This window comes from Protomyctophum parallelum (genome assembly GCF_964188405.1).
Source record: "Protomyctophum parallelum genome assembly, chromosome: 7".
Taxonomy (NCBI): domain Eukaryota; kingdom Metazoa; phylum Chordata; class Actinopteri; order Myctophiformes; family Myctophidae; genus Protomyctophum; species Protomyctophum parallelum.
The window spans coordinates 28,489,158-28,513,683 of NC_139705.1; the positions used below are offsets into that span (position 1 = coordinate 28,489,158).

General features: G+C 46.3%; 1 protein-coding gene across 1 annotated transcript in view; it reads left to right on the forward strand.

Moving 5' to 3' along the window:
* LOC310861189 (chemerin-like receptor 1) overlaps nt 1-11,509 on the forward strand; it is a 173,355-nt gene extending 161,846 nt beyond the window's left edge. The window contains exons 2-6 of the mRNA XM_083768539.1: nt 6,473-6,559; nt 7,017-7,359; nt 8,746-8,829; nt 9,709-10,000; nt 10,694-11,509. Coding sequence (XP_083624665.1) covers nt 7,061-7,359; nt 8,746-8,829; nt 9,709-10,000; nt 10,694-11,152 — 1,134 coding nt within the window. The 5' untranslated portion in view covers nt 6,473-6,559; nt 7,017-7,060 and the 3' untranslated portion in view covers nt 11,153-11,509. The remainder of the gene's footprint in view (nt 1-6,472; nt 6,560-7,016; nt 7,360-8,745; nt 8,830-9,708; nt 10,001-10,693) is intronic.
* Nucleotides 11,510-24,526: the final 13,017 nt, after the last annotated feature.

The window sequence follows — 24,526 nt, forward strand, 5'->3', positions numbered from 1 at the left end:
CGGAAGATTGGGAGTGATGCTGCAGTTCTGACTGCAATGAGAAGTGCATTCCACAGTTTTGGAGCCAGAAGGGAGAAGAGTTTGGGACGTGTGGAGCGTTGTCCCGGCGTTTTTGATGAGGGTACTTCCAGCTTCCCTGCGTTGGCTGATCTGAGTGCGCGGGAGGGTTTGTAGGGTTCGATCCTACTTGCAAGGTCAAGGTTGTGAGGTGAGAAAATGTGATGGCTTTGGTTTATTTTGGTGCACAGGGCTGCTGCGCGTATGCCTAGTGGTGGCACTGTGTGGTCTGCATATAGTCTAGGGCCCTCATTTATCAATCGAGTGTAAAATCTGCCACAGATTCGAGTGCAGGTTTCGTAGTACACCCACGTCGCCACGGCATTTATAAAGTTATCGCAAACAGCTGATCCTTCCTTAATTTCGTTCTGACGTTAATAAATGTGACGGCTGAAATCTATGGCACGCCCTATGAAATGAAGCCTCGCCATCGTTTTTGCGACATGAACGTTCTGCAATACGACCAAACAACGCATGGTAACCATAGTTACACAATGGAAAAAGCTAATAAAAAAGTTTCCCCTTGCTGCCCGCCTCACCCCCCCACTCATACACACACACACACACACACACACACACACACACGCACACGCAACTTGCAAGCCCAACTGGTGTAGTCCGGGAGCTAGACCCAGCCCTCATAGCAATTTTTGCTACCTTTTTTTCACTATTATTTCCTGTTAGCATATACCATGGGCCATCTCAAAATGAAGGGACCACTCCCAACTCGGGGCCGTTTGGTTTCAGGGGCCCAAAAACCCCTTTTTTGGTATATGTCTCTGGCGAAATTGTGTAAAGGCAAATAAAAAATCACTAAAATTACATAAATACACATGGAAGTGTGAAATTTGGCATGGAGTATCCTGACACATAGGGGTAAGTATCAGAATAGGATTTTGGGGCTATCTACCATTGTATTCTTAAATATGACCTACATCATCCTCAGAAACACAAAAATATACACTGTCCGCTTAACAAATAACAACAAAGATGGTTATTTTCCAGCACATTAGGGTGAATATAACTGCCTCACTTGTATATAGAAAACGTCCCATATCCTTAAGCTTCAATTTAAGCCCAAGATGACCTCTCTATCTTGAAGATTACTCTTTCTGTGGCCAAAATGCTGCACTATACCTCAAATCGGAGACATTTTCATTATCAGTCACTATAGCCTTCCAGAGTCCTAGAATGTAACAATAGGTTCACATGTTCTGCAACTACTGCTGTCTGAAGTTAGAAACATGAATACTACAGCAGGAACACAAATGCCTTTTATTATATTTATATTTATTTATTATATTATATGCACATAATAGCTTGTTTCAGTACATAGCCTATCAATAGTCACCCAAATCAATGTGCACCCAAATGTAACAGTGACCGAGTTAAAGACAAAGGGAGACGCAACATAAAAATACTGTATGACAAGGGGGCATCAGATTCCTTGTTTTTCTTTTTCTTTCTTTTTTTCATAATTTATCAAAGAAATCAAAGAAAACAACAAAAACAACCACAACAAAATAATTGTTATACCACTGCATATTTTAAACCTTAAATTCACAACCCTTCCATATTGACAACTACTTTAGGTTTATTCATCATCAGATTCATCTTCCTCCTCCTCTTCATCATCAGAATCATTCATATGTGTATGAATTTCTTCTAGGTCATCCTCGTCTGTCCCCTCTTCAGACAACACATCAATGAGGGCTTTGGGGGTGACGTCACCTTCAAACCATAGAAGCTCTAGTTTGCCATTTTCTGAGTTCAGATGAAACCCATGGTCAAGAGGTGATGGAATTTCTGGGTTATTCTCATGAGCCCTCTTCCAGATGCATACCTGGAAGTTAACTCTTTTGACATGCTGCAAGAGGACCCTCTTGCATGGTGGAAAAGTTGAAAGGTCAAGGGAGAGACCTGGTCGAAGCTCGAGGCATGAGCCACACATTTTCTTCACCTTGATCTCTCTTGCCTCATCCACACGCTTCACTCGAGGACCAAAGCTATAGAGGCGACAGGTGAACTCTTCAACACCAGTTAGCACAAGCCCATCAAGTTCCCAAGAGTTCCCCACTGCGGCAAAGATCTGAATGAACTTAGAATGCTGATTCAGAAGCTTGATGGGTTGCACCTTTCCTTTGCCTTTGAATGCAGAGGTGCAGTCAGCACCAGTGAAGGCATGCAAGGCCAGCAAAGCTGAAATATGTTCTTGTGAATAATCTTCAGCCAGCTAGTTGATGTTAATCAGCTTATCTCCCATGTCAAATATGACATAAACTGTGAAGGATTTGGCATAATAGAGGAGAATGAAGAAAATGTCAGAGTCTCTGGCTCTGACTCGGACAGTTTTGATGTGAGGCATTGTGCTTTGGATGTGATTGATGTAGATGATCACCCTCACATCAGTTTCTTCATGTGTTGAATTCAGATCAGGTAGAAGTGCTTTGGAAATCACTCCAGTTTGAGCTTCTATCCTGAAAGCTTGACCAGCCTCAATGAAGATGATGGGCCTTCGGAGTATCTCTTCCATCATATCTGGAGAGCTCCAGTGCTCGAGAATTAGATGTATGAGTGACTTCTTGTTGTCATCATTTGTGAGGAAACCTTTCCAATCTGCAGGTCGGCGAACATTCAGACCATTAACTATGTACCGCTCACCACAACCTCTGCGATCCCTCTCAGCTGATTTTGGTGAATGAAGTCGGTCAACATAAGTGTCAGTACTGAATACTGTTTCTGCAGCAGTAGGTTGACTTTTGAAGATGCTCTCTGATATAGTCTTCATTGTCTGGGGCACATTGCTCATATAGAATGTGGCATTACCATCTACAATGAGACCACATTGACCAGGAGAAGGGAGCTCCACTTTCTCAAAATCAGCTGAGAGGGATCGCAGAGGTTGTGGTGAGCGGTACATAGTTAATGGTCTGAATGTTCGCCGACCTGCAGATTGGAAAGGTTTCCTCACAAATGATGACAACAAGAAGTCACTCATACATCTAATTCTCGAGCACTGGAGCTCTCCAGATATGGAAGATATGGAAGAGATACTCCGAAGGCCCATCATCTTCATTGAGGCTGGTCAAGCTTTCAGGATAGAAGCTCAAGCTGGAGTGATTTCCAAAGCACTTCTACCTGATCTGAATTCAACACATGAAGAAACTGATGTGAGGGTGATCATCTACAATGTAGATGTTTTGATGTGAGGCATTGTGCTTTGGATGTGATTGATGTAGATTCTACATCAATCACATCCAAAGCACAATGCCTCACATCAAAACTGTCCGAGTCAGAGCCAGAGACTCTGACATTTTCTTCATTCTCCTCTATTATGCCAAATCCTTCACAGTTGATGTCATATTTGACATGGGAGATAAGCTGATTAACATCAACTAGCTGGCTGAAGATTATTCACAAGAGCATATTTCAGCTTTGCTGGCCTTGCATGCCTTCACTGGTGCTGACTGCACCTCTGCATTCAAAGGCAAAGGAAAGGTGCGACCCATCAAGCTTCTGAATCAGCATTTTAAGTTCATTCAGATCTTTGCCGCAGTGGGGAACTCTTGGGAACTTGATGGGCTTGTGCTAACTGGTGTTGAAAAGTTCACCTGTCGCCTCTATAGCTTTGGTCCTCGAGTGAAGCGTGTGGATGAGGCAAGAGAGATCAAGGTGAAGAAAATGTGTGGCTCAAGCCTCGAGCTTCGACCAGGTCTCTCCCTTGACCTTTCAACTTTTCCACCATGCAAGAGGGTCCTCTTGCAGCATGTCAAAAGAGTTAACTTCCAGGTATGCATCTGGAAGAGGGCTCATGAGAATAACCCAGAAATTCCATCACCTCTTGACCATGGGTTTCATCTGAACTCAGAAAATGGCAAACTAGAGCCTCTATGGTTTGAAGGTGACGTCATCCCCAAAGCCCTCATTGATGTGTTGTCTGAAGAGGGGACAGACGAGGATGACCTAGAAGAAATTCATACACATATGAATGATTCTGATGATGAAGAGGAGGAGGAAGATGAATCTGATGATGAATAAACCTAAAGTAGTTGTCAATATGGAAGGGTTGTGAATTTAAGGTTTAAAATATGCAGTGGTATAACAATTATTTTGTTGTGGTTGTTTTTGTTGTTTCTTTGATTTCTTTGATAAATTATGAAAAAAAGAAAGAAAAAGAAAAACAAGGAATCTGATGCCCCCTTGTCATACAGTATTTTTATGTTGTGTCTCCCTTTGTCTTTAACTCGGTCACTGTTACATTTGGGTGCACATTGATTTGGGTGACTATTGATAGGCTATGTACTGAAACAAGCTATTATGTGCATATAATATAATAAATAAATATAAATATAATAAAAGGCATTTGTGTTCCTGCTGTAGTATTCATGTTTCTAACTTCAGACAGCAGTAGTTGCAGAACATGTGAACCTATTGTTACATTCTAGGACTCTGGAAGGCTATAGTGACTGATAATGAAAATGTCTCCGATTTGAGGTATAGTGCAGCATTTTGGCCACAGAAAGAGTAATCTTCAAGATAGAGAGGTCATCTTGGGCTTAAATTGAAGCTTAAGGATATGGGAAGTTTTCTATATACAAGTGAGGCAGTTATATTCACCCTAATGTGCTGGAAAATAACCATCTTTGTTGTTATTTGTTAAGCGGACAGTGTATATTTTTGTGTTTGAGGATGATGTAGGTCATATTTAAGAATACAATGGTAGATAGCCCCAAAATCCTATTCTGATACTTACCCCTATGTGTCAGGATACTCCATGCCAAATTTCACACTTCCATGTGTATTTATGTAATTTTAGTGATTTTCTATTTGCCTTTACACAATTTCGCCAGAGACATATACCAAAAAAGGGGTTTTTGGGCCCCTGAAACTAAACGGCCCCGAGTTGGGAGTGGTCCCTTCATTTTGAGATGGCCCATGGTATATGCTAACAGGAAATAATAGTGAAAAAAAGGTAGCAAAAATTGCTATGAGGGCTGGGTCTAGCTCCCGGACTAGTGTGTTATTGTATTTGAAATATATAGCCTAAAGAACGAACACCTGCATGAATTAAATAAAGCTGTAGGCCTACCCTGTCTGTTTCTCCTCTCACCTCGCTTGCCTTTCTGGTTAGTAAACCACAGCATGCAAGCCGCCTTTGTTTTAAATGGTCCCCCAAACCGTCCACACTTCACACCTAACGGCCGGGGATGCGCCCCCCCCCCCATGCTAATTTGCCCAGTCAATCATTTGATCCACGCTACGCGCCTGCTGTGTGTTGTAAGTTGTAGGCTGTTGTAGCCTATATTAAATTATTAAAGTCTTCATTCATTTAATATACAACAAAATATATTAGTGAACGAAAACCTGAACCTGCGAACCATGAATTAAATAGGCGCGCACACACGCTGCTGTTTTAGGTGCATCTCCTCCCTCCTGTCCTGTCTGTCTCTTGTGGTGGTCCGTCCATGACACCGTGACCACTGACCATGCACGTTTATGACAATCTATTTAGATTGCCTCGCGAGTCGCTGCAGTGCAGGGCTAGTGTCCACTCTATTCCCCTGCACTTGCGCTGGCTGGCACGCCGGCACGGCACATTTGGCATTCGAGCGTCGGGTTTATCCTTAATTAAAAGGACGAGACGTAACGCGAGAAAGACATGGCTGTAGATTGCAGTAGCCATAGGCTACCCGTTGGTTGGTAGACTTGACTATAGCATGCCATAGCCTCGGTCCCAGGCTTATCTGCGAAATGAAGAGCTTTAGCTGCAGCTATGCAAATGCCTCTCGATCCATGTCATGGAAGTTAACTATTGCAGGAGGGGGGGGGGGCTACCGGTATGCGCTCATGCAAAACACTGTTTAAATGGCTTAAGCATGACTTTCAACATTGTTTTTAATTGCACGATTTTAATTGCTTGCACACTTGGAAATATCCTACCAATTTCATATGACATGCCTTTACAAAATATATTTTTTTCACATGTATTATTAGTTTTATACATTTTAGGAGTGAAAACATATGTTTAGATGCCTGTGACAGCCTCTCGGCTGGTCAAACAATGCTGCTCCGCTGTTCTACGACAGAAAAACTGGTGAGGACAAAGCGTACGACAGCTCCCGACCAGACGTGACTTTTTGTAAATGCTGAAAATGTCGGTAATTTCGGCGTGCACCCATATTTTAATATTTTGGTGTACGCACGGTTGATAAATGAGGGCCTAGGTCTGTCAGGACTACTACTGTGGGGCGTTGTCTCGACCACGCACGCTATACAAATAAAGTTCATGTCATATCACACACACACACACACACGCGCGCACACACACACACACACACAGAGAGAGATTGAGAGGAAGAGAGAAAACAAAAGAGAGATTCACTGGGGTATTTTTCTTAATGTCTTCCTCCCCCAGCTCACATCTGGTGTGTGGGTGGGGCAGAGAGGCTCTGAGCAGGACATTAAGAGAGCATTGAGCAGGACATTCGGTTCTCTGAGAGAGGTGAGCTGTTTTTAATCTGCTGTTTATACGTTTTAATCTACAATTATAGATCAGTATGAAGGAGGCATCACAGCAGTGTAAATGCATAATGTAATGCATGCATGCATAATGTAATCACGATGCCATACATTTTTTAATTTTTCCAACGTTTCGGCAGTACAGTTACAGTACAGCACTCCCTTACAGAGCTTTGTGTGTGGGTGGGTGGGTGGGTGGCTACAAACGCATGTATTAACTGTATATGTGATGCTTTCAGGTGTGCCAGTACGGTACAGTACAGTGACAGTACAGTACAGTGTACAGTAGAGGGACCACCACACGGTAACTCTGTCATTTCTCAACCGTTTCAGACGTGGGGCGGCACGCCGGAACCCCCCCCCCCCCCGGGAACCCCCACACCGAGTTGCACCACTCACTTCACACGTGTGTGATTTTAAATCATGTTTTGTCATTTCAGGTCTCTCAACAACAACGATCAGGGATCAACATTTTGATTTCATCATGGAATATCATCAACATAGATCATCTGTCTGGTTTCTGTCTGGTTTCAACAGCTCTGAAGACTACCGTCTTGAACTGTTCCGTTCCCTGGACATCATGTGCTTCGTGGTCTACGGCCTGGTCTTTGTGGTGGGCGCGTTGGGGAACGGCGTGGTGGTCTGGGCCACGGCCTTCAAGCTGAAGAGGACCGCCAGCACAGTGTGGTTCCTCAACCTGGCGGCGTCTGACCTCCTGTTCACTGCCACGCTGCCGCTGGGCATAATGCACCAGGCGCTGGACTTCGAATGGCCGCTGGGCAGGTTTGTCATGGAAGGTTATTTATTTATTTATATATTTTTTATCCCACGATTTTGTAACCCATTTTTCACAGCGGTGTCAATCATCTAATGTGATCCTGGGCTCTACACACCCTCCGCCAACCTGGGGAGAGCAACGGACTTAACTCATGCTTCCTTCATGCTTGAGTGTCCAAGTTGCTCCTTTACACCTGACGGGGGAGTTTCCCTGGTTGGACGTAGCACGTGGAAGGAACACGTTATTCCAACCAGTTCCTTTCCCCTCCATCAGGCGCCCCGGCTGGCCAGGGGGAGGCAGTTTAGAGACCAGGATTACTGCATGTTTTTGTGAGGGTACCTACCCTAGGGGACACGGGGAGAACATGCAAACTCCCGCCTTCGGGTATGGGCACTGATGACGCGGAGGAGGAAACACTAAGACATTCCAGGTGACTAAAACTAAATGAAAACTATTCAAAAGACTATGACTAAAACTAAAATAGAAATGTGCTGCCAAAAACAACACTGAAACAGATCAGGAAGATGCAGGACAACACTGTCATGAGGATTCAAACATCATTCTTTATTACTTGCGTAAGCAGAGCGTGCAAGTACTGCGATCGGCTGTACTGAGATCGTGCATGGCCATAGCCATGCACTTGCCTAAATGTGCCCAATTAATGTGCTGACCTCATCACATTTGTGATGATGGCTATGGCCGTTTATAGCCCAAGGAGTATTTTTCATGCAAAACTAATGCTTGGAATGGATTACCAGCTGCGGACTTTCCCAAATCCAACCGCATTTTTAAAGGTGCGCTTGACAGTAAGGGTTGTAGGAGCAACCTTAGAAAATAAACTAAATCTAAAACTATATCCAAGGCGTTTTATTGTGCATTACATTCATCCATTATCGCACGCACGCACGCATGCACGCGCACACACACACACACACACACACACACACACACACACACACACACACACACACACACACACACACACACACACACACACACCTTTACATAGATTGTGCATTACATTCATACACACACACACACACATTCATACACCTTTACATAGATTGTGCATTACATTCACCCATTCACACACACATTCATACACCTTTACATAGCATTACACATTCACCCATTCACACACACATTCACACACCGATGGTGGAGGAAATCATGCAAGGCACCAACCTGCACATCGGGAGCAATTAGGGGTTCAGAGTCTTGCTCAAGGACACTTCGACACTAACTCTGGGGGAGCCTGCATGGGTTCGATCCGGCCACTCTACCCCCTGAGCCACCGCTGCCCCCATAATCAGGCCCCTTGCTGAGGGTTACAAGTTTCATCTACATTTTCATTAAATTAATCAATACCACAAATTGTTTTTACACCACAGGGTCATGTGCAAGCTGTACCTCACCGTGGACTCTCTGACCATGTTCGCCAGCGTCTACCTTCTGGTGGTCATCAGCGTCGACAGGTGTGTTTCCGTGATGTAATGTTAACTAAGTGCATTTACTTAAGTACTGTAGGCTACTTGTGAGGTATTTGTACTTCACTTGAGTAAGTCCAACTTTTTCTTCTACTCCACTACATCTCGGTAGTACAAATATTGAACTTTTTACTCCACTACATTGTTTTGAAGCATACATTACTTCAGCAATATATACGAAATATATTTCGGCCATTTGAAAATAGCAGATCTACAAGGTCACAATGTGTTGCGATGCGACACATTGTGAGCTCGTATATCTGCTATTTACAAATGAATAATTTGAAAACTTGAAATTCTGTACTCTTACTTTTGGTACTTGACTGAATTGGGAAAAAACTGTTGACTTCGAGACATTGTTTAGTTTTCCCTTTACAGACTACATCCCTCTGTTAACTCCTTTTAGTGTGCGCTAATTGTAGCATTAACCACAGCTCCGGGTGCCAGCACTTCACTCCACTCTAACTACTCTGTGTTTGCACAAATTAAATCTGAAATGTGGATGGCAGAAAATCCACCAAGGACAGCGATTTTAGGAGAAGCGTTATGAGAGTTTGAAAATCCACCTCTTCACTGCTCTCAACTGAAAATATATATGCCTTCCCATAGTTGGAACGGTGGGGCGTTGCTATGGGAACTGGACCAATACTAAAGGCTTCCGTAGGAATCAACCATTATATAGACAGAGTCCACGTTGGGGTATATATACGGACTTGGTATATGACGCCACCTAGCGTCGACGTACGTATAGAAAGAATTAAGAACAAGAAAGCAGTCAGTTCGATCATAAATAGCCTACTCTTTGTTCCATCATGTAAAGACACAACATTACACTTTTTAAATATGTACTTTTTTCCACCACTGCAGATGTGTTTCCGTGGCGTGGCCATCGTTAGCGCGGGTCCAGAAGAACCGCCGCGGTGGTGCTTGGAGGATGAAGGCGTCTTACGTGAGCGTGGCGGGGGTCTGGGCGCTGGCCGCGGTCCTCGGCTCGCCTCTGTTCGCTGCCTTGGACACTCCGCCCAGCCGCTGGTTGGAGAACTCCACCGAATGCATGGTCATGTTCATCAACTCCACCTCCGCAGCCATCTCAGACTACCTCCATGTGCTCAAATTCGAATCATCCGAATCAAACTCAGACTACCTCGAGGTATCTCAGGTACTGTGTGTCATTTTCTTTGTGGAAAAAGAGACCCCCCCCCCCCTGGTTGCACGGCTTTGCAGCCTGTAAATAAGCTATATGAGAGACCCCCATACGGTTGTGCCGTTTGTGAAACAAGCTTGTAAATATCTGGACACTCGTAATGTGAATAATAAGAAAAGAGAGGCACTGCGGCTATGCCGTTAGTAAATCAGATAAGAGAGACCCTACGAGTGTGCCGTTTGTGTGTGGAACGAGCTTCCAAATGTTCGTTCCTGCCTTGATCTCAACCTCTTCACCAGCAATATGAAGAATTTTGTTTTGTATAATATGGTCTGTTACTGTTTTTATTTTGTTACCTTGTAGGCGGTTAATTGTACTGTTAAAATAACTTGAAAAATAATCATGAAATCCCTAGTATCAATATTATAACCATATCATGATATTTGACTGGATATTGTCTGTGATTTGGGATATTGAACTATCGTGATTTGGCATAAACGTGTTGTCGTGTTCTATAAAATATAAATATCGGATCGGGAAAAATCGGTATCGGCAGATGCTCAAAATCATATGATCGGAATCGGATTGGGAGCACAAAAGAAAACGTGATCGGGACATCCCTAGTGATAATATCATGGATCATGATGATACTCTTGAAAAAGAATGGTGACCGATATTATTATGTTTTCCACATCTCCCACCCTATAGGTTCGGCTCAACGAACGGGCCCTGAACGTCTCCTACTTCCTCCTGGGGTACGTGGTGCCTCTCGTCGTCATCGTCTCCTGCTACGCCGTTATTCTCTGGAGGAGAAACGCCCTTGGTGGCGTCGGCAGCCATCGCTCGCCACTGGGTCGGCCCTTCAGCGTCGCTGCAGCCGTCATGGCCACCTTCTTCCTGTGCTTCGGCCCCTATCACGTCACGTCGGTCTTCTACGCAGCACCCGGGGAAGACAATGCGTTTGACGCGCTCCACGCCGTCTGGACGTACACCGCCGGCTGCCTGGAGGCTCTGTACCGTTGCCTCAACCCGCTGCTGTACGCCACCGTGCAGCGGAACCTCCGGAATAAAGAGTCCGTTCTGGAGGTGCTGGAGAGCGCCTTCGCCGAAGAGGAGGAGCCTCGATCCGAGCCGTCCGCAGACCTTCCCCTTTCTGATAAAGAATAGGTCTCCATTCATCCATCCTTCCATCTATCTTCAACCGTTGGGTCGCGAGGACAACAGCTCCTCCAGAGAGCTCCAGAGCCCAGACTTCCATATCGATTAGTAATATTGTTTAGGTCCCATGTAGTAATGTGCTGACATGACGTAATAATTAATAATGATAATAATAATAGTTTGTGTTGTTTGAACACAAACATTAAATGCCATTAACAATGAATGGAGAATTTACGTCATATGTGTCTGAGCAAATCAGCATATGTATGTCTGTGGGAGTTGGGAACCCTTGGCCAATAAGGGACCACCATTATTGATGATGATGATGATATACGATGATGTATATGATTAGACCAGTGAAAAAATGATTAGACCAGTAAAAAAATCACACGCGTTTTAAGTGATCATTAGATCACTTCAAACGGGTGTGATTTTTTATAATACTATTATCATTTCTAATAATACATCATTATAATTTCATAACTAGGACATTGTGTAAAAACACACGCACAAACACACACACGCACGCATGCATGCACACACACACACACACACACACACACACACACACGCACACACATGCACACACATGCACACACACACACACCAAAACAAAATCATAAAATAATCCATGAACTACCGTCATGCAATGTTGTCTCTTGACTTCATCGTGTCCGATGATGACCATCTTCTCCTATTTGTGAGTCTTCTGGTGGCTGTATAGTCTGATCCAGGCTCCACAGTCACGGTTGCAGACCGGGCATATAAAAGCGGTACTGGGGGTAACAGGGGTGCCTTTGTGGGTGTGCCTTTTTGCACGCTTTGCTGCATGATGTTGTGTGCGCTCGCTTTCCATAAACTCCACTTCCTGTGCGGAGCGAGAACGCCAGAGGTCGCGACAGGAAGCGAGTTCCTCCAGTGAAGAGGGGCTGATACACATGCCCGCGAGCGCACACACACACACACACACACACACACACACACACACACACTAGCCTATACTGTTATGTATGTTTTTTAAATGTGTTCTGCAATCATATGTAGTAGCAGTAGCTACTAGTAGCAGTGAGTCTGTCTTTATTACTAATGCTACTGTTCATACTGTCAATAAACTCATGTAACAGAGAGGTAGGCCTTCTATGTTTCCACATCATTCATCAAATTCGTCAAATCATTATGTTTTGCAGCAATTATTTTGGGCCTATAGAGAAAAGGTCCAGTCATGATTGTATTATTAGTTGAATGCATTTTGCAGAACATCTTGAGTCGTCATTATTTTTTCTGTCCAGCTGAACTGGTAGTCCAGACCTCAGTTGAAGTTAGCACACCATATCACGAAAACATGAATACAATTGGTGTCATTCTTTAGTGATGTATTTGTGCTACATTGTGCTGTACATTTTATCATTTGTGCTGGTATCATTGTTTCGATATTTCATTTAAGTTATGTTTGCTGAGCCTTGGGGTCCAAATTGAACATGAATGGTCTTATTCTTTTGTTTGTCATTGAGGTGTTGTACAAGCTCTCTATGCGTCGCATCGCAACGCATTGTACATGTAACATCGGACATGCAACAATACTATAGTCAGCTGCTAAACATGGAGTGGGCTGCATTAAACAGGGTTTCCCAAACCTTTTCATGCCAAGGACCCCCAAAATGACACTCATTACCCCCACGAACCCCCATTTGAGAATATATGCCAATTAGGACCCCCATAAGAGAAGATTTGTACGGCTCTAGCAGTGATTTTCGAACCAGTGGTCCGGGGACCACCAGTGGGCCTTGAGGGGGTTCCAACTGGTCTCCAGCTAAATGATGGAGAGTTCTCCTTGCTATCCAATAGATGATTATTGTTTATGTTTATTCAATTAAAATTATTGTTAAACAGCTCCATTACTTAATTTACATCTAGATTTTTTTCATTTATTCTTTTTTAGATCAGCGTGGAACAGCATGGAATTATGGACAAAATCTTATCCAACGACACCTAAATATTCTAAACGTTTTGGTGGTCCGTGGCTCAAATGGCGAATAGCCTAAATATGGGCCTTAGCCTAATATGAAAGGGGTTGAAAACCACTGCTCTGGTCTATTGCCAGTTTGTCAATGCTTTTGTAGTAAATAAGGTTAGTCCATTGGATAGTGTCGTATATTTTATACCATACAGGAGAGTAAATGTGCACGGCAGACAGGATTCGATGTTCCAAGATGTTGTTTATTCAGAGTCCACAGCGCAGCAGCAAAGCATAGCATAAGCTCACACAGGAGCCAGAGCCAGCTGGCCACAAGTCGTGACCAGCCTCGACTGACGAACCCAGTTACACTCAGAGTACAGGTATTAAGTACAGTTTCTCAAACTAAGGTGAGAATGTAGGCGTGTTCACTGTTCCTCTGAAGACCCATTGATCAACCATATGCCAACACCAATTCTATTGTTACACAAATTGTAGCAGGAACAGACAGTAAACCGTAAACAAACCATCTCGACACCCTGCTTTTGAATGACAAAGGCAGGCCTCGTAGACAGAGTGACTGCAGATAATTAAGACAGACAGAATAGGCCCTACAACAGTTTACTTTTGTAAACTGTACATTTGCACAAGAACATGGGTTATTGACTAGAATTATTGATTCCTAGATACGACAATATAAATAGAACAGATAGAGAGAGACAGAGATGATACAGGTGAGTGAATCTATCCTGTGTTGGGGTTTAGTACTGCGACAATGGCCCCCAGAAGTCGGCATACCCCTACCGGAGTTAGGACCAAACACAACATAGTTTTTCCTCATCTCTAAGGCCTCCCATACATGAAATGGATTCTTGTATAAACATATTTTACTGCAAAAGTGGTGAAATTGTTATTTAAAGTTATACACTTCAAACTAAAAATAAAGCCTGTCCGTCTGGTGGTTGAGGCACTTAAAGGCATGTAGATTCACAATGGAAGCTCTGAGAGGTTCAAAACTTGGCATACTTGAAGCCAGAACATACCTCTACATTCTAGAAGAGACTGAATGTCTCTATCGCTCTCTCTCTCTATCGCTCTCTCTCTCTATCGCTCTCTCTCTATCGCTCTCTCTCTCTATCGCTCTCTCTCTCTATCGCTCTCTCTCTATCGCTCTCTATCGCTCTCTCTCTCTATCGCTCTCTATCGCTCTCTCTCTATCGCTCTCTATCGCGCTCTCTCTATCGCTCTCTATCGCTCTCTATCGCTCTCTCTCTCTATCGCTCTCTCTCTCTATCGCTCTCAATCGCTCTCTCTCTATCGCTCTCTATCGCTCTCTCTCTCTATCGCTCTCTCTCTCTATCGCTCTCTATCGCTCTCTCTCTCTATCGCTCTCTCTCTCTATCGCTCTCTCTCTCTATCGCTCTCTCTCTATCGCTCTCTCTCTCTATCGCTCTCTCTCTCTATCGCTCTCTCTCTATCGCTCTCTCTCTCTATCGCTCTCTCTCTCTATCGCTCTCTCTCTCTATCGCTCTCTATCGCTCTCTCTCTCTATCACTCTCTCTCTCTCTATCGCTCTCTATCGCTCTCTCTCACTATCGCTCTCTCTCTCTATCGCTCTCTCTCTATCGCTCTCTATCGCTCTCTCTCTATCGCTCTCTATCGCTCTCTATCGCTCTCTCTCTCTATCGCTCTCTCTCTCTATCGCTCTCTCTCTCTATCGCTCTATCTCTATCGCTCTCTCTCTCTATTGCTCTCTCTCTATCGCTCTCTCTCTATCGCTCTCTATCGCTCTCTCTCTATCGCTCTCTCTCTCTATCGCTCTCTCTCTCTATCGCTCTCTCTCTCTATCGCTCTCTATCGCTCTCTCTCTATCGCTCTCTCTCTCTATCGCTCTCTCTCTATCGCTCTCTCTCTCTATCGCTCTCTCTCTCTCTCTATCGCTCTCTCTCTCTCTATCGCTCTCTCTCTCTATCGCTCTCTCTCTATCGCTCTCTATCGCTCTCTATCGCTCTCTCTCTATCGCTCTCTATCGCTCTCTCTCTATCGCTCTCTATCGCTCTCTCTCTCTATCGCTCTCTCTCTCTATCGCTCTCTCTCTCTCTCTATCGCTCTCTCTCTATCGCTCTCTCTCTATCGCTCTCTCTCTATCGCTCTCTCTCTCTATCGCTCTCTATCGCTCTCTCTCTATCGCTCTCTATCGCTCTCTATCGCTCTCTATCGCTCTCTCTCTCTATCGCTCTCTCTCTATCGCTCTCTATCGCTCTCTCTCTCTATCGCTCTCTCTCTCTATCGCTCTCTATCGCTCTCTCTCTATCGCTCTCTCTCTCTATCGCTCTCTCTCTCTATCGCTCTCTCTCTCTATCGCTCTCTATCGCTCTCTCTCTCTATCGCTCTCTCTCTATCGCTCTCTCTCTATCGCTCTCTCTCTATCGCTCTCTATCGCTCTCTATCGCTCTCTATCGCTCTCTCTCTATCGCTCTCTCTCTATCGCTCTCTCTCTCTATCGCTCTCTCTCTCTATCGCTCTCTCTCTCTATCGCTCTCTCTCTCTATCGCTGTCTCTCTATCGCTCTCTCTCTATCGCTCTCTCTCTCTCTCTATCGCTCTCTCTCTCTATCGCTCTCTATCGCTCTCTCTATCGCTCTCTCTCTCTATCGCTCTCTCTCTATCGCTCTCTCTCTCTATCGCTCTCTCTCTATCGCTCTCTCTCTCTATCGCTCTCTCTCTCTATCGCTCTCTCTCTATCGCTCTCTCTCTCTATCGCTCTCTATCGCTCTCTCTATCGCTCTCTCTCTATCGCTCTCTCTCTCTATCGCTCTCTATCGCTCTCTCTCTATCGCTCTCTATCGCTCTCTCTCTCTATCGCTCTCTCTCTCTATCTCTCTCTATCTCTCTATCGCTCTCTCTCTCTATCGCTCTCTATCGCTCTCTCTCTCTATCGCTCTCTCTCTCTATCGCTCTATCGCTCTCTCTCTCTATCGCTCTCTCTCTATCGCTCTCTCTCTATCGCTCTCTCTCTCTATCGCTCTCTCTCTATCGCTCTCTATCGCTCTCTCTCTCTATCGCTCTCTCTCTATCGCTCTCTCTCTCTATCGCTCTCTCTCTATCGCTCTCTCTCTCTATCGCTCTCTCTCTCTATCGCTCTCTCTCTATCGCTCTCTCTCTCTATCGCTCTCTCTCTCTATCGCTCTCTCTCTCTATCGCTCTCTCTCTCTATCGCTCTCTATCGCTCTCTCTCTATCGCTCTCTATCGCTCTCTATCGCTCTCTCTCTATCGCTCTCTATCGCTCTCTCTCTCTATCGCTCTCTCTCTCTATCGCTCTCTCTCTCTATCGCTCTCTCTCTCTATCGCTCTCTCTCTATCGCTCTCTATCGCTCTCTCTCTATCGCTCTCTATCGCTCTCTCTCTATCGCTCTCTATCGCTCTCTATCGCTCTCTCTCTATCGCTCTCTATCGCTCTCTCTCTCTATCGCTCTCTCTCTCTATCGCTCTCTCTCTATCGCTCTCTCTCTCTATCGCTCTCTCTCTCTATCGCTCTCTATCGCTCTCTATCGCTCTCTCTCTCTATCGCTCTCTATCGCTCTCTCTCTATCGCTCTCTATCGCTCTCTCTCTATCGCTCTATATCGCTCTCTCTATCGCTCTCTATCGCTCTCTCTCTCTATCGCTCTCTATCGCTCTCTCTCTATCGCTCTCTATCGCTCTCTCTCTCTATCGCTCTCTCTCTCTATCGCTCTCTATCGCTCTCTCTCTCTATCGCTCTCTATCGCTCTCTCTCTCTATCGCTCTCTCTCTCTATCGCTCTCTCTCTATCGCTCTCTCTCTCTATCGCTCTCTCTCTCTATCGCTCTCTATCGCTCTCTATCGCTCTCTCTCTCTATCGCTCTCTATCGCTCTCTCTCTATCGCTCTCTATCGCTCTCTCTCTATCGCTCTCTATCGCTCTCTATCGCTCTCTCTCTCTATCGCTCTCTATCGCTCTCTCTCTATCGCTCTCTATCGCTCTCTCTCTCTATCGCTCTCTCTCTCTATCGCTCTCTATCGCTCTCTCTCTCTATCGCTCTCTCTCTCTATCGCTCTCTCTCTCTATCGCTCTCTCTCTCTATCGCTCTCTATCGCTCTCTCTCTCTATCGCTCTCTCTCTCTATCGCTCTCTCTCTCTATCGCTCTCTCTCTCTATCGCTCTCTCTCTCTATCGCTCTCTCTCTATATCGCTCTCTCTCTATCGCTCTCTATCGCTCTCTATCGCTCTCTCTCTCTATCGCTCTCTCTCTCTATCGCTCTCTCTCTCTATCGCTCTCTCTCTATCGCTCTCTCTCTCTATCGCTCTCTCTCTATCGCTCTCTCTCGCTCTCTCTCTCTATCGCTCTCTCTCTCTATCGCTCTCTCTCTCTATCGCTCTCTATCGCTCTCTCTCTATCGCTCTCTATCGCTCTCTCTCTCTATCGCTCTCTCTCTATCGCTCTCTATCGCTCTCTCTCTCTATCGCTCTCTCTCTCTATCGCTCTCTCTATCGCTCTCTATCGCTCTCTCTCTATCGCTCTCTATCGCTCTCTCTCTATCGCTCTCTATCACTCTCTCTCTCTATCGCTCTCTCTCTCTATCGCACTCTCTCTCTATCGCTCTCTCTCTCTATCGCTCTCTCTCTCTATCGCTCTCTCTCTATCGCTCTCTCTCTATCGCTCTCTATCGCTCTCTCTCTCTATCGCTCTCTCTCTCTATCGCTCTCTCTCTCTATCGCTCTCTATCGCTCTCTCTCTATCGCTCTCTATCGCTCTCTCTCTATCGCTCTCTATCGCTCTCTCTCTCTATCGCTCTCTATCGCTCTCTCTCTATCGCTCTCTATCGCGCTCTCTCTATCGCTCTCTATCGCTCTCTCTATCGCTCTCTATCGCTCTCTCTCTCTATCGCTCTCAATCGCTCTCTCTCTATCGCTCTCTATCGCTCTCTCTCTCTATCGCTCTCTCTCTCTATCGCTCTCTATCGCTCTCTCTCTCTATCGCTATCTCTCTCTATCGCTCTCTCTCTCTATCGCTCTCTCTCTCTATCGCTCTCTCTCTCTATCGCTCTCTCTCTATCGCTCTCTCTCTCTATCGCTCTCTCTCTCTATCGCTCTCTCTCTCTATCGCTCTCTATCGCTCTCTCTCTCTATCACTCTCTCTCTCTCTCTCTCTCTCTATCGCTCTCTATCGCTCTCTCTCTCTATCGCTCTCTCTCTCTATCGCTCTCTCTCTATCGCTCTCTATCGCTCTCTCTCTATCGCTCTCTATCGCTCTCTATCGCTCTCTCTCTCTATCGCTCTCTCTCTCTATCGCTCTCTCTCTATCGCTCTCTCTCTCTATCGCTCTCTCTCTATCGCTCTCTCTCTATCGCTCTCTATCGCTCTCTCTCTCTATCGCTCTCTCTCTCTATCGCTCTCTCGCTCTATCGCTCTCTATCGCTCTCTCTCTATCGCTCTCTCTCTATCGCTTTCTCTCTCTATCGCTCTCTCTCTATCGCTCTCTCTCTCTATCGCTCTCTCTCTCTCTCTATCGCTCTCTCTCTCTATCGCTCTCTCTCTCTATCGCTCTCTCTCTCTATCGCTCTCTATCGCTCTCTCTCTATCGCTCTCTATCGCTCTCTCTCTATCGCTCTCTATCGCTCTCTCTCTCTATCGCTCTCTCTCTCTATCGCTCTCTCTCTCTATCGCTCTCTCTCTATCGCTCTCTCTCTATCGCTCTCTCTCTATCGCTCTCTCTCTCTATCGCTCTCTCTCTCTATCGCTCTCTCTCTATCGCTCTCTATCGCTCTCTATCGCTCTCTCTCTCTATCACTCTCTCTCTATCGCTCTCTATCGCTCTCTCTCTCTATCGCTCTCTCTCTCTATCGCTCTCTATCGCTCTCTCTCTATCGCTCTCTCTCTATCGCTCTCTCTCTCTATCGCTCTCTCTCTCTATCGCTCTCTCTCTCTATCGCTCTCTATCGCTCTCTCTCTATCGCTCTCTCTCTCTATCGCTCTCTCTCTATCGCTCTCTCTCTATCGCTCTCTCTCTATCGCTCTCTCTCTCTATCGCTCTCTATCGCTCTCTATCGCTCTCTCTCTATCGCTCTCTCTCTATCGCTCTCTCTCTCTATCGCTCTCTCTCTCTATCGCTATCTCTCTCTATCGCTCTCTCTCTCTATCGCTCTCTCTCTATCGCTCTCTCTCTCTATCGCTCTCTCTCTATCGCTCTCTCTCTCTATCGCTCTCTCTCTCTATCGCTCTCTCTCTCTATCGCTCTCTATCGCTCTCTCTCTCTATCACTCTCTCTCTCTCTATCGCTCTCTATCGCTCTCTCTCTCTATCGCTCTCTCTCTCTATCGCTCTCTCTCTATCGCTCTCTATCGCTCTCTCTCTATCGCTCTCTATCGCTCTCTCTCTCTATCGCTCTCTCTCTCTATCGCTCTCTCTCTCTATCGCTCTCTCTCTCTATCGCTCTCTCTCTATCGCTCTCTCTCTCTATCGCTCTCTCTCTATCGCTCTCTCTCTATCGCTCTCTATCGCTCTCTCTCTCTATCGCTCTCTCTCTCTATCGCTCTCTCGCTCTATCGCTCTCTATCGCTCTCTCTCTATCGCTCTCTCTCTATCGCTCTCTCTCTCTATCGCTCTCTCTCTATCGCTCTCTCTCTCTATCGCTCTCTCTCTCTCTCTATCGCTCTCTCTCTCTATCGCTCTCTCTCTCTATCGCTCTCTCTCTATCGCTCTCTATCGCTCTCTCTCTATCGCTCTCTATCGCTCTCTCTCTATCGCTCTCTATCGCTCTCTCTCTCTATCGCTCTCTCTCTCTATCGCTCTCTCTCTCTATCGCTCTCTCTCTATCGCTCTCTCTCTATCGCTCTCTCTCTCTATCGCTCTCTCTCTCTATCGCTCTCTCTCTATCGCTCTCTATCGCTCTCTATCGCTCTCTCTCTCTATCACTCTCTCTCTATCGCTCTCTATCGCTCTCTCTCTCTATCGCTCTCTCTCTCTATCGCTCTCTATCGCTCTCTCTCTATCGCTCTCTCTCTATCGCTCTCTCTCTATCGCTCTCTCTCTCTATCGCTCTCTCTCTCTATCGCTCTCTATCGCTCTCTCTCTCTATCGCTCTCTCTCTCTATCGCTCTCTCTCTCTATCGCTCTCTCTCTATCGCTCTCTCTCTATCGCTCTCTCTCTATCGCTCTCTCTCTCTATCGCTCTCTCTCTCTATCGCTCTCTCTCTATCGCTCTCTATCGCTCTCTATCGCTCTCTCTCTCTATCACTCTCTCTCTATCGCTCTCTATCGCTCTCTCTCTCTATCGCTCTCTCTCTCTATCGCTCTCTATCGCTCTCTCTCTATCGCTCTCTCTCTATCGCTCTCTCTCTCTATCGCTCTCTCTCTCTATCGCTCTCTCTCTCTATCGCTCTCTATCGCTCTCTCTCTATCGCTCTCTCTCTCTATCGCTCTCTCTCTATCGCTCTCTCTCTATCGCTCTCTCTCTATCGCTCTCTCTCTCTATCGCTCTCTATCGCTCTCTATCGCTCTCTCTCTATCGCTATCTCTCTCTATCGCTCTCTCTCTCTATCGCTCTCTCTCTATCGCTCTCTCTCTCTATCGCTCTCTCTCTATCGCTCTCTCTCTCTATCGCTCTCTCTCTCTATCGCTCTCTATCGCTCTCTCTCTCTATCACTCTCTCTCTCTCTATCGCTCTCTATCGCTCTCTCTCTCTATCGCTCTCTCTCTCTATCGCTCTCTCTCTATCGCTCTCTATCGCTCTCTCTCTATCGCTCTCTATCGCTCTCGCTCTCTATCGCTCTCTCTCTCTATCGCTCTCTCTCTCTATCGCTCTCTCTCTCTATCGCTCTCTCTCTCTATCGCTCTCTCTCTATCGCTCTCTCTCTCTATCGCTCTCTCTCTATCGCTCTCTCTCTATCGCTCTCTATCGCTCTCTCTCTCTATCGCTCTCTCTCTCTATCGCTCTCTCGCTCTATCGCTCTCTATCGCTCTCTCTCTATCGCTCTCTCTCTATCGCTCTCTCTCTCTATCGCTCTCTCTCTATCGCTCTCTCTCTCTATCGCTCTCTCTCTCTCTCTATCGCTCTCTCTCTCTCTCTATCGCTCTCTCTCTCTATCGCTCTCTCTCTATCGCTCTCTATCGCTCTCTCTCTATCGCTCTCTATCGCTCTCTCTCTATCGCTCTCTATCGCTCTCTCTCTCTATCGCTCTCTCTCTCTATCGCTCTCTCTCTCTATCGCTCTCTCTCTATCGCTCTCTCTCTATCGCTCTCTCTCTATCGCTCTCTCTCTCTATCGCTCTCTCTCTCTATCGCTCTCTCTCTATCGCTCTCTATCGCTCTCTATCGCTCTCTCTCTCTATCACTCTCTCTCTATCGCTCTCTATCGCTCTCTCTCTCTATCGCTCTCTCTCTCTATCGCTCTCTATCGCTCTCTCTCTATCGCTCTCTCTCTATCGCTCTCTCTCTATCGCTCTCTCTCTCTATCGCTCTCTCTCTCTATCGCTCTCTATCGCTCTCTCTCTATCGCTCTCTCTCTCTATCGCTCTCTCTCTATCGCTCTCTCTCTATCGCTCTCTCTCTATCGCTCTCTCTCTCTATCGCTCTCTATCGCTCTCTATCGCTCTCTCTCTATCGCTCTCTCTCTATCGCTCTCTCTCTCTATCGCTCTCTCTCTCTATCGCTCTCTCTCTATCGCTCTCTCTCTCTATCGCTCTCTCTCTCTATCGCTCTCTCTCTCTATCGCTCTCTCTCTCTATCGCTCTCTATCGCTCTCTCTATCGCTCTCTCTCTCTATCGCTCTCTCTCTATCGCTCTCTCTCTCTATCGCTCTCTCTCTATCGCTCTCTCTCTCTATCGCTCTCTCTCTATCGCTCTCTCTCTCTATCGCTCTCTATCGCTCTCTCTATCGCTTTCTCTCTCTATCGCTCTCTCTCTCTATCGCTCTCTATCGCTCTCTCTCTATCGCTCTCTATCGCTCTCTCTCTCTATCGCTCTCTCTCTCTATCTCTCTCTATCTCTCTATCGCTCTCTCTCTCTATCGCTCTCTATCGCTCTCTCTCTCTATCGCTCTCTCTCTCTATCGCTCTATCGCTCTCTCTCTATCGCTCTCTCTCTATCGCTCTCTCTCTATCGCTCTCTCTCTCTATCGCTCTCTCTCTCTATCGCTCTCTATCGCTCTCTCTCTCTATCGCTCTCTCTCTATCGCTCTCTCTCTATCGCTCTCTCTCTATCGCTCTCTCTCTCTATCGCTCTCTCTCTCTATCGCTCTCTATCGCTCTCTCTCTCTATCGCTCTCTCTCTATCGCTCTCTCTCTCTATCGCTCTCTCTCTATCGCTCTCTCTCTCTATCGCTCTCTCTCTCTATCGCTCTCTCTCTATCGCTCTCTCTCTCTATCGCTCTCTCTCTCTATCGCTCTCTCTCTCTATCGCTCTCTATCGCTCTCTCTCTATCGCTCTCTATCGCTCTCTATCGCTCTCTATCGCTCTCTATCGCTCTCTCTCTCTATCGCTCTCTCTCTCTATCGCTCTCTCTCTCTATCGCTCTCTATCGCTCTCTCTCTATCGCTCTCTATCGCTCTCTATCGCTCTCTCTCTCTATCGCTCTCTATCGCTCTCTCTCTATCGCTCTCTATCGCTCTCTCTCTCTATCGCTCTCTCTCTCTATCGCTCTCTATCGCTCTCTCTCTCTATCGCTCTCTCTCTCTATCGCTCTCTCTCTCTATCGCTCTCTCTCTCTATCGCTCTCTATCGCTCTCTCTCTCTATCGCTCTCTCTCTCTATCGCTCTCTCTCTCTATCGCTCTCTCTCTCTATCGCTCTCTCTCTCTATCGCTCTCTCTCTATATCGCTCTCTCTCTATCGCTCTCTATCGCTCTCTATCGCTCTCTCTCTCTATCGCTCTCTCTCTCTATCGCTCTCTCTCTCTATCGCTCTCTCTCTATCGCTCTCTCTCTCTATCGCTCTCTCTCTATCGCTCTCTCTCGCTCTCTCTCTCTATCGCTCTCTCTCTCTATCGCTCTCTCTCTCTATCGCTCTCTATCGCTCTCTCTCTATCGCTCTCTATCGCTCTCTCTCTCTATCGCTCTCTCTCTATCGCTCTCTATCGCTCTCTCTCTCTATCGCTCTCTCTCTCTATCGCTCTCTCTATCGCTCTCTATCGCTCTCTCTCTATCGCTCTCTATCGCTCTCTCTCTATCGCTCTCTATCACTCTCTCTCTCTATCGCTCTCTCTCTCTATCGCACTCTCTCTCTATCGCTCTCTCTCTCTATCGCTCTCTCTCTCTATCGCTCTCTCTCTATCGCTCTCTCTCTATCGCTCTCTATTGCTCTCTCTCTCTATCGCTCTCTCTCTCTATCGCTCTCTCTCTCTATCGCTCTCTATCGCTCTCTCTCTATCGCTCTCTATCGCTCTCTCTCTATCGCTCTCTATCGCTCTCTCTCTCTATCGCTCTCTATCGCTCTCTCTCTATCGCTCTCTATCGCGCTCTCTCTATCGCTCTCTATCGCTCTCTCTATCGCTCTCTATCGCTCTCTCTCTCTATCGCTCTCAATCGCTCTCTCTCTATCGCTCTCTATCGCTCTCTCTCTCTATCGCTCTCTCTCTCTATCGCTCTCTATCGCTCTCTCTCTCTATCGCTATCTCTCTCTATCGCTCTCTCTCTCTATCGCTCTCTCTCTCTATCGCTCTCTCTCTCTATCGCTCTCTCTCTATCGCTCTCTCTCTCTATCGCTCTCTCTCTCTATCGCTCTCTCTCTCTATCGCTCTCTATCGCTCTCTCTCTCTATCACTCTCTCTCTCTCTCTCTCTCTCTATCGCTCTCTATCGCTCTCTCTCTCTATCGCTCTCTCTCTCTATCGCTCTCTCTCTATCGCTCTCTATCGCTCTCTCTCTATCGCTCTCTATCGCTCTCTATCGCTCTCTCTCTCTATCGCTCTCTCTCTCTATCGCTCTCTCTCTATCGCTCTCTCTCTCTATCGCTCTCTCTCTATCGCTCTCTCTCTATCGCTCTCTATCGCTCTCTCTCTCTATCGCTCTCTCTCTCTATCGCTCTCTCGCTCTATCGCTCTCTATCGCTCTCTCTCTATCGCTCTCTCTCTATCGCTTTCTCTCTCTATCGCTCTCTCTCTATCGCTCTCTCTCTCTATCGCTCTCTCTCTCTCTCTATCGCTCTCTCTCTCTATCGCTCTCTCTCTCTATCGCTCTCTCTCTCTATCGCTCTCTATCGCTCTCTCTCTATCGCTCTCTATCGCTCTCTCTCTATCGCTCTCTATCGCTCTCTCTCTCTATCGCTCTCTCTCTCTATCGCTCTCTCTCTCTATCGCTCTCTCTCTATCGCTCTCTCTCTATCGCTCTCTCTCTATCGCTCTCTCTCTCTATCGCTCTCTCTCTCTATCGCTCTCTCTCTATCGCTCTCTATCGCTCTCTATCGCTCTCTCTCTC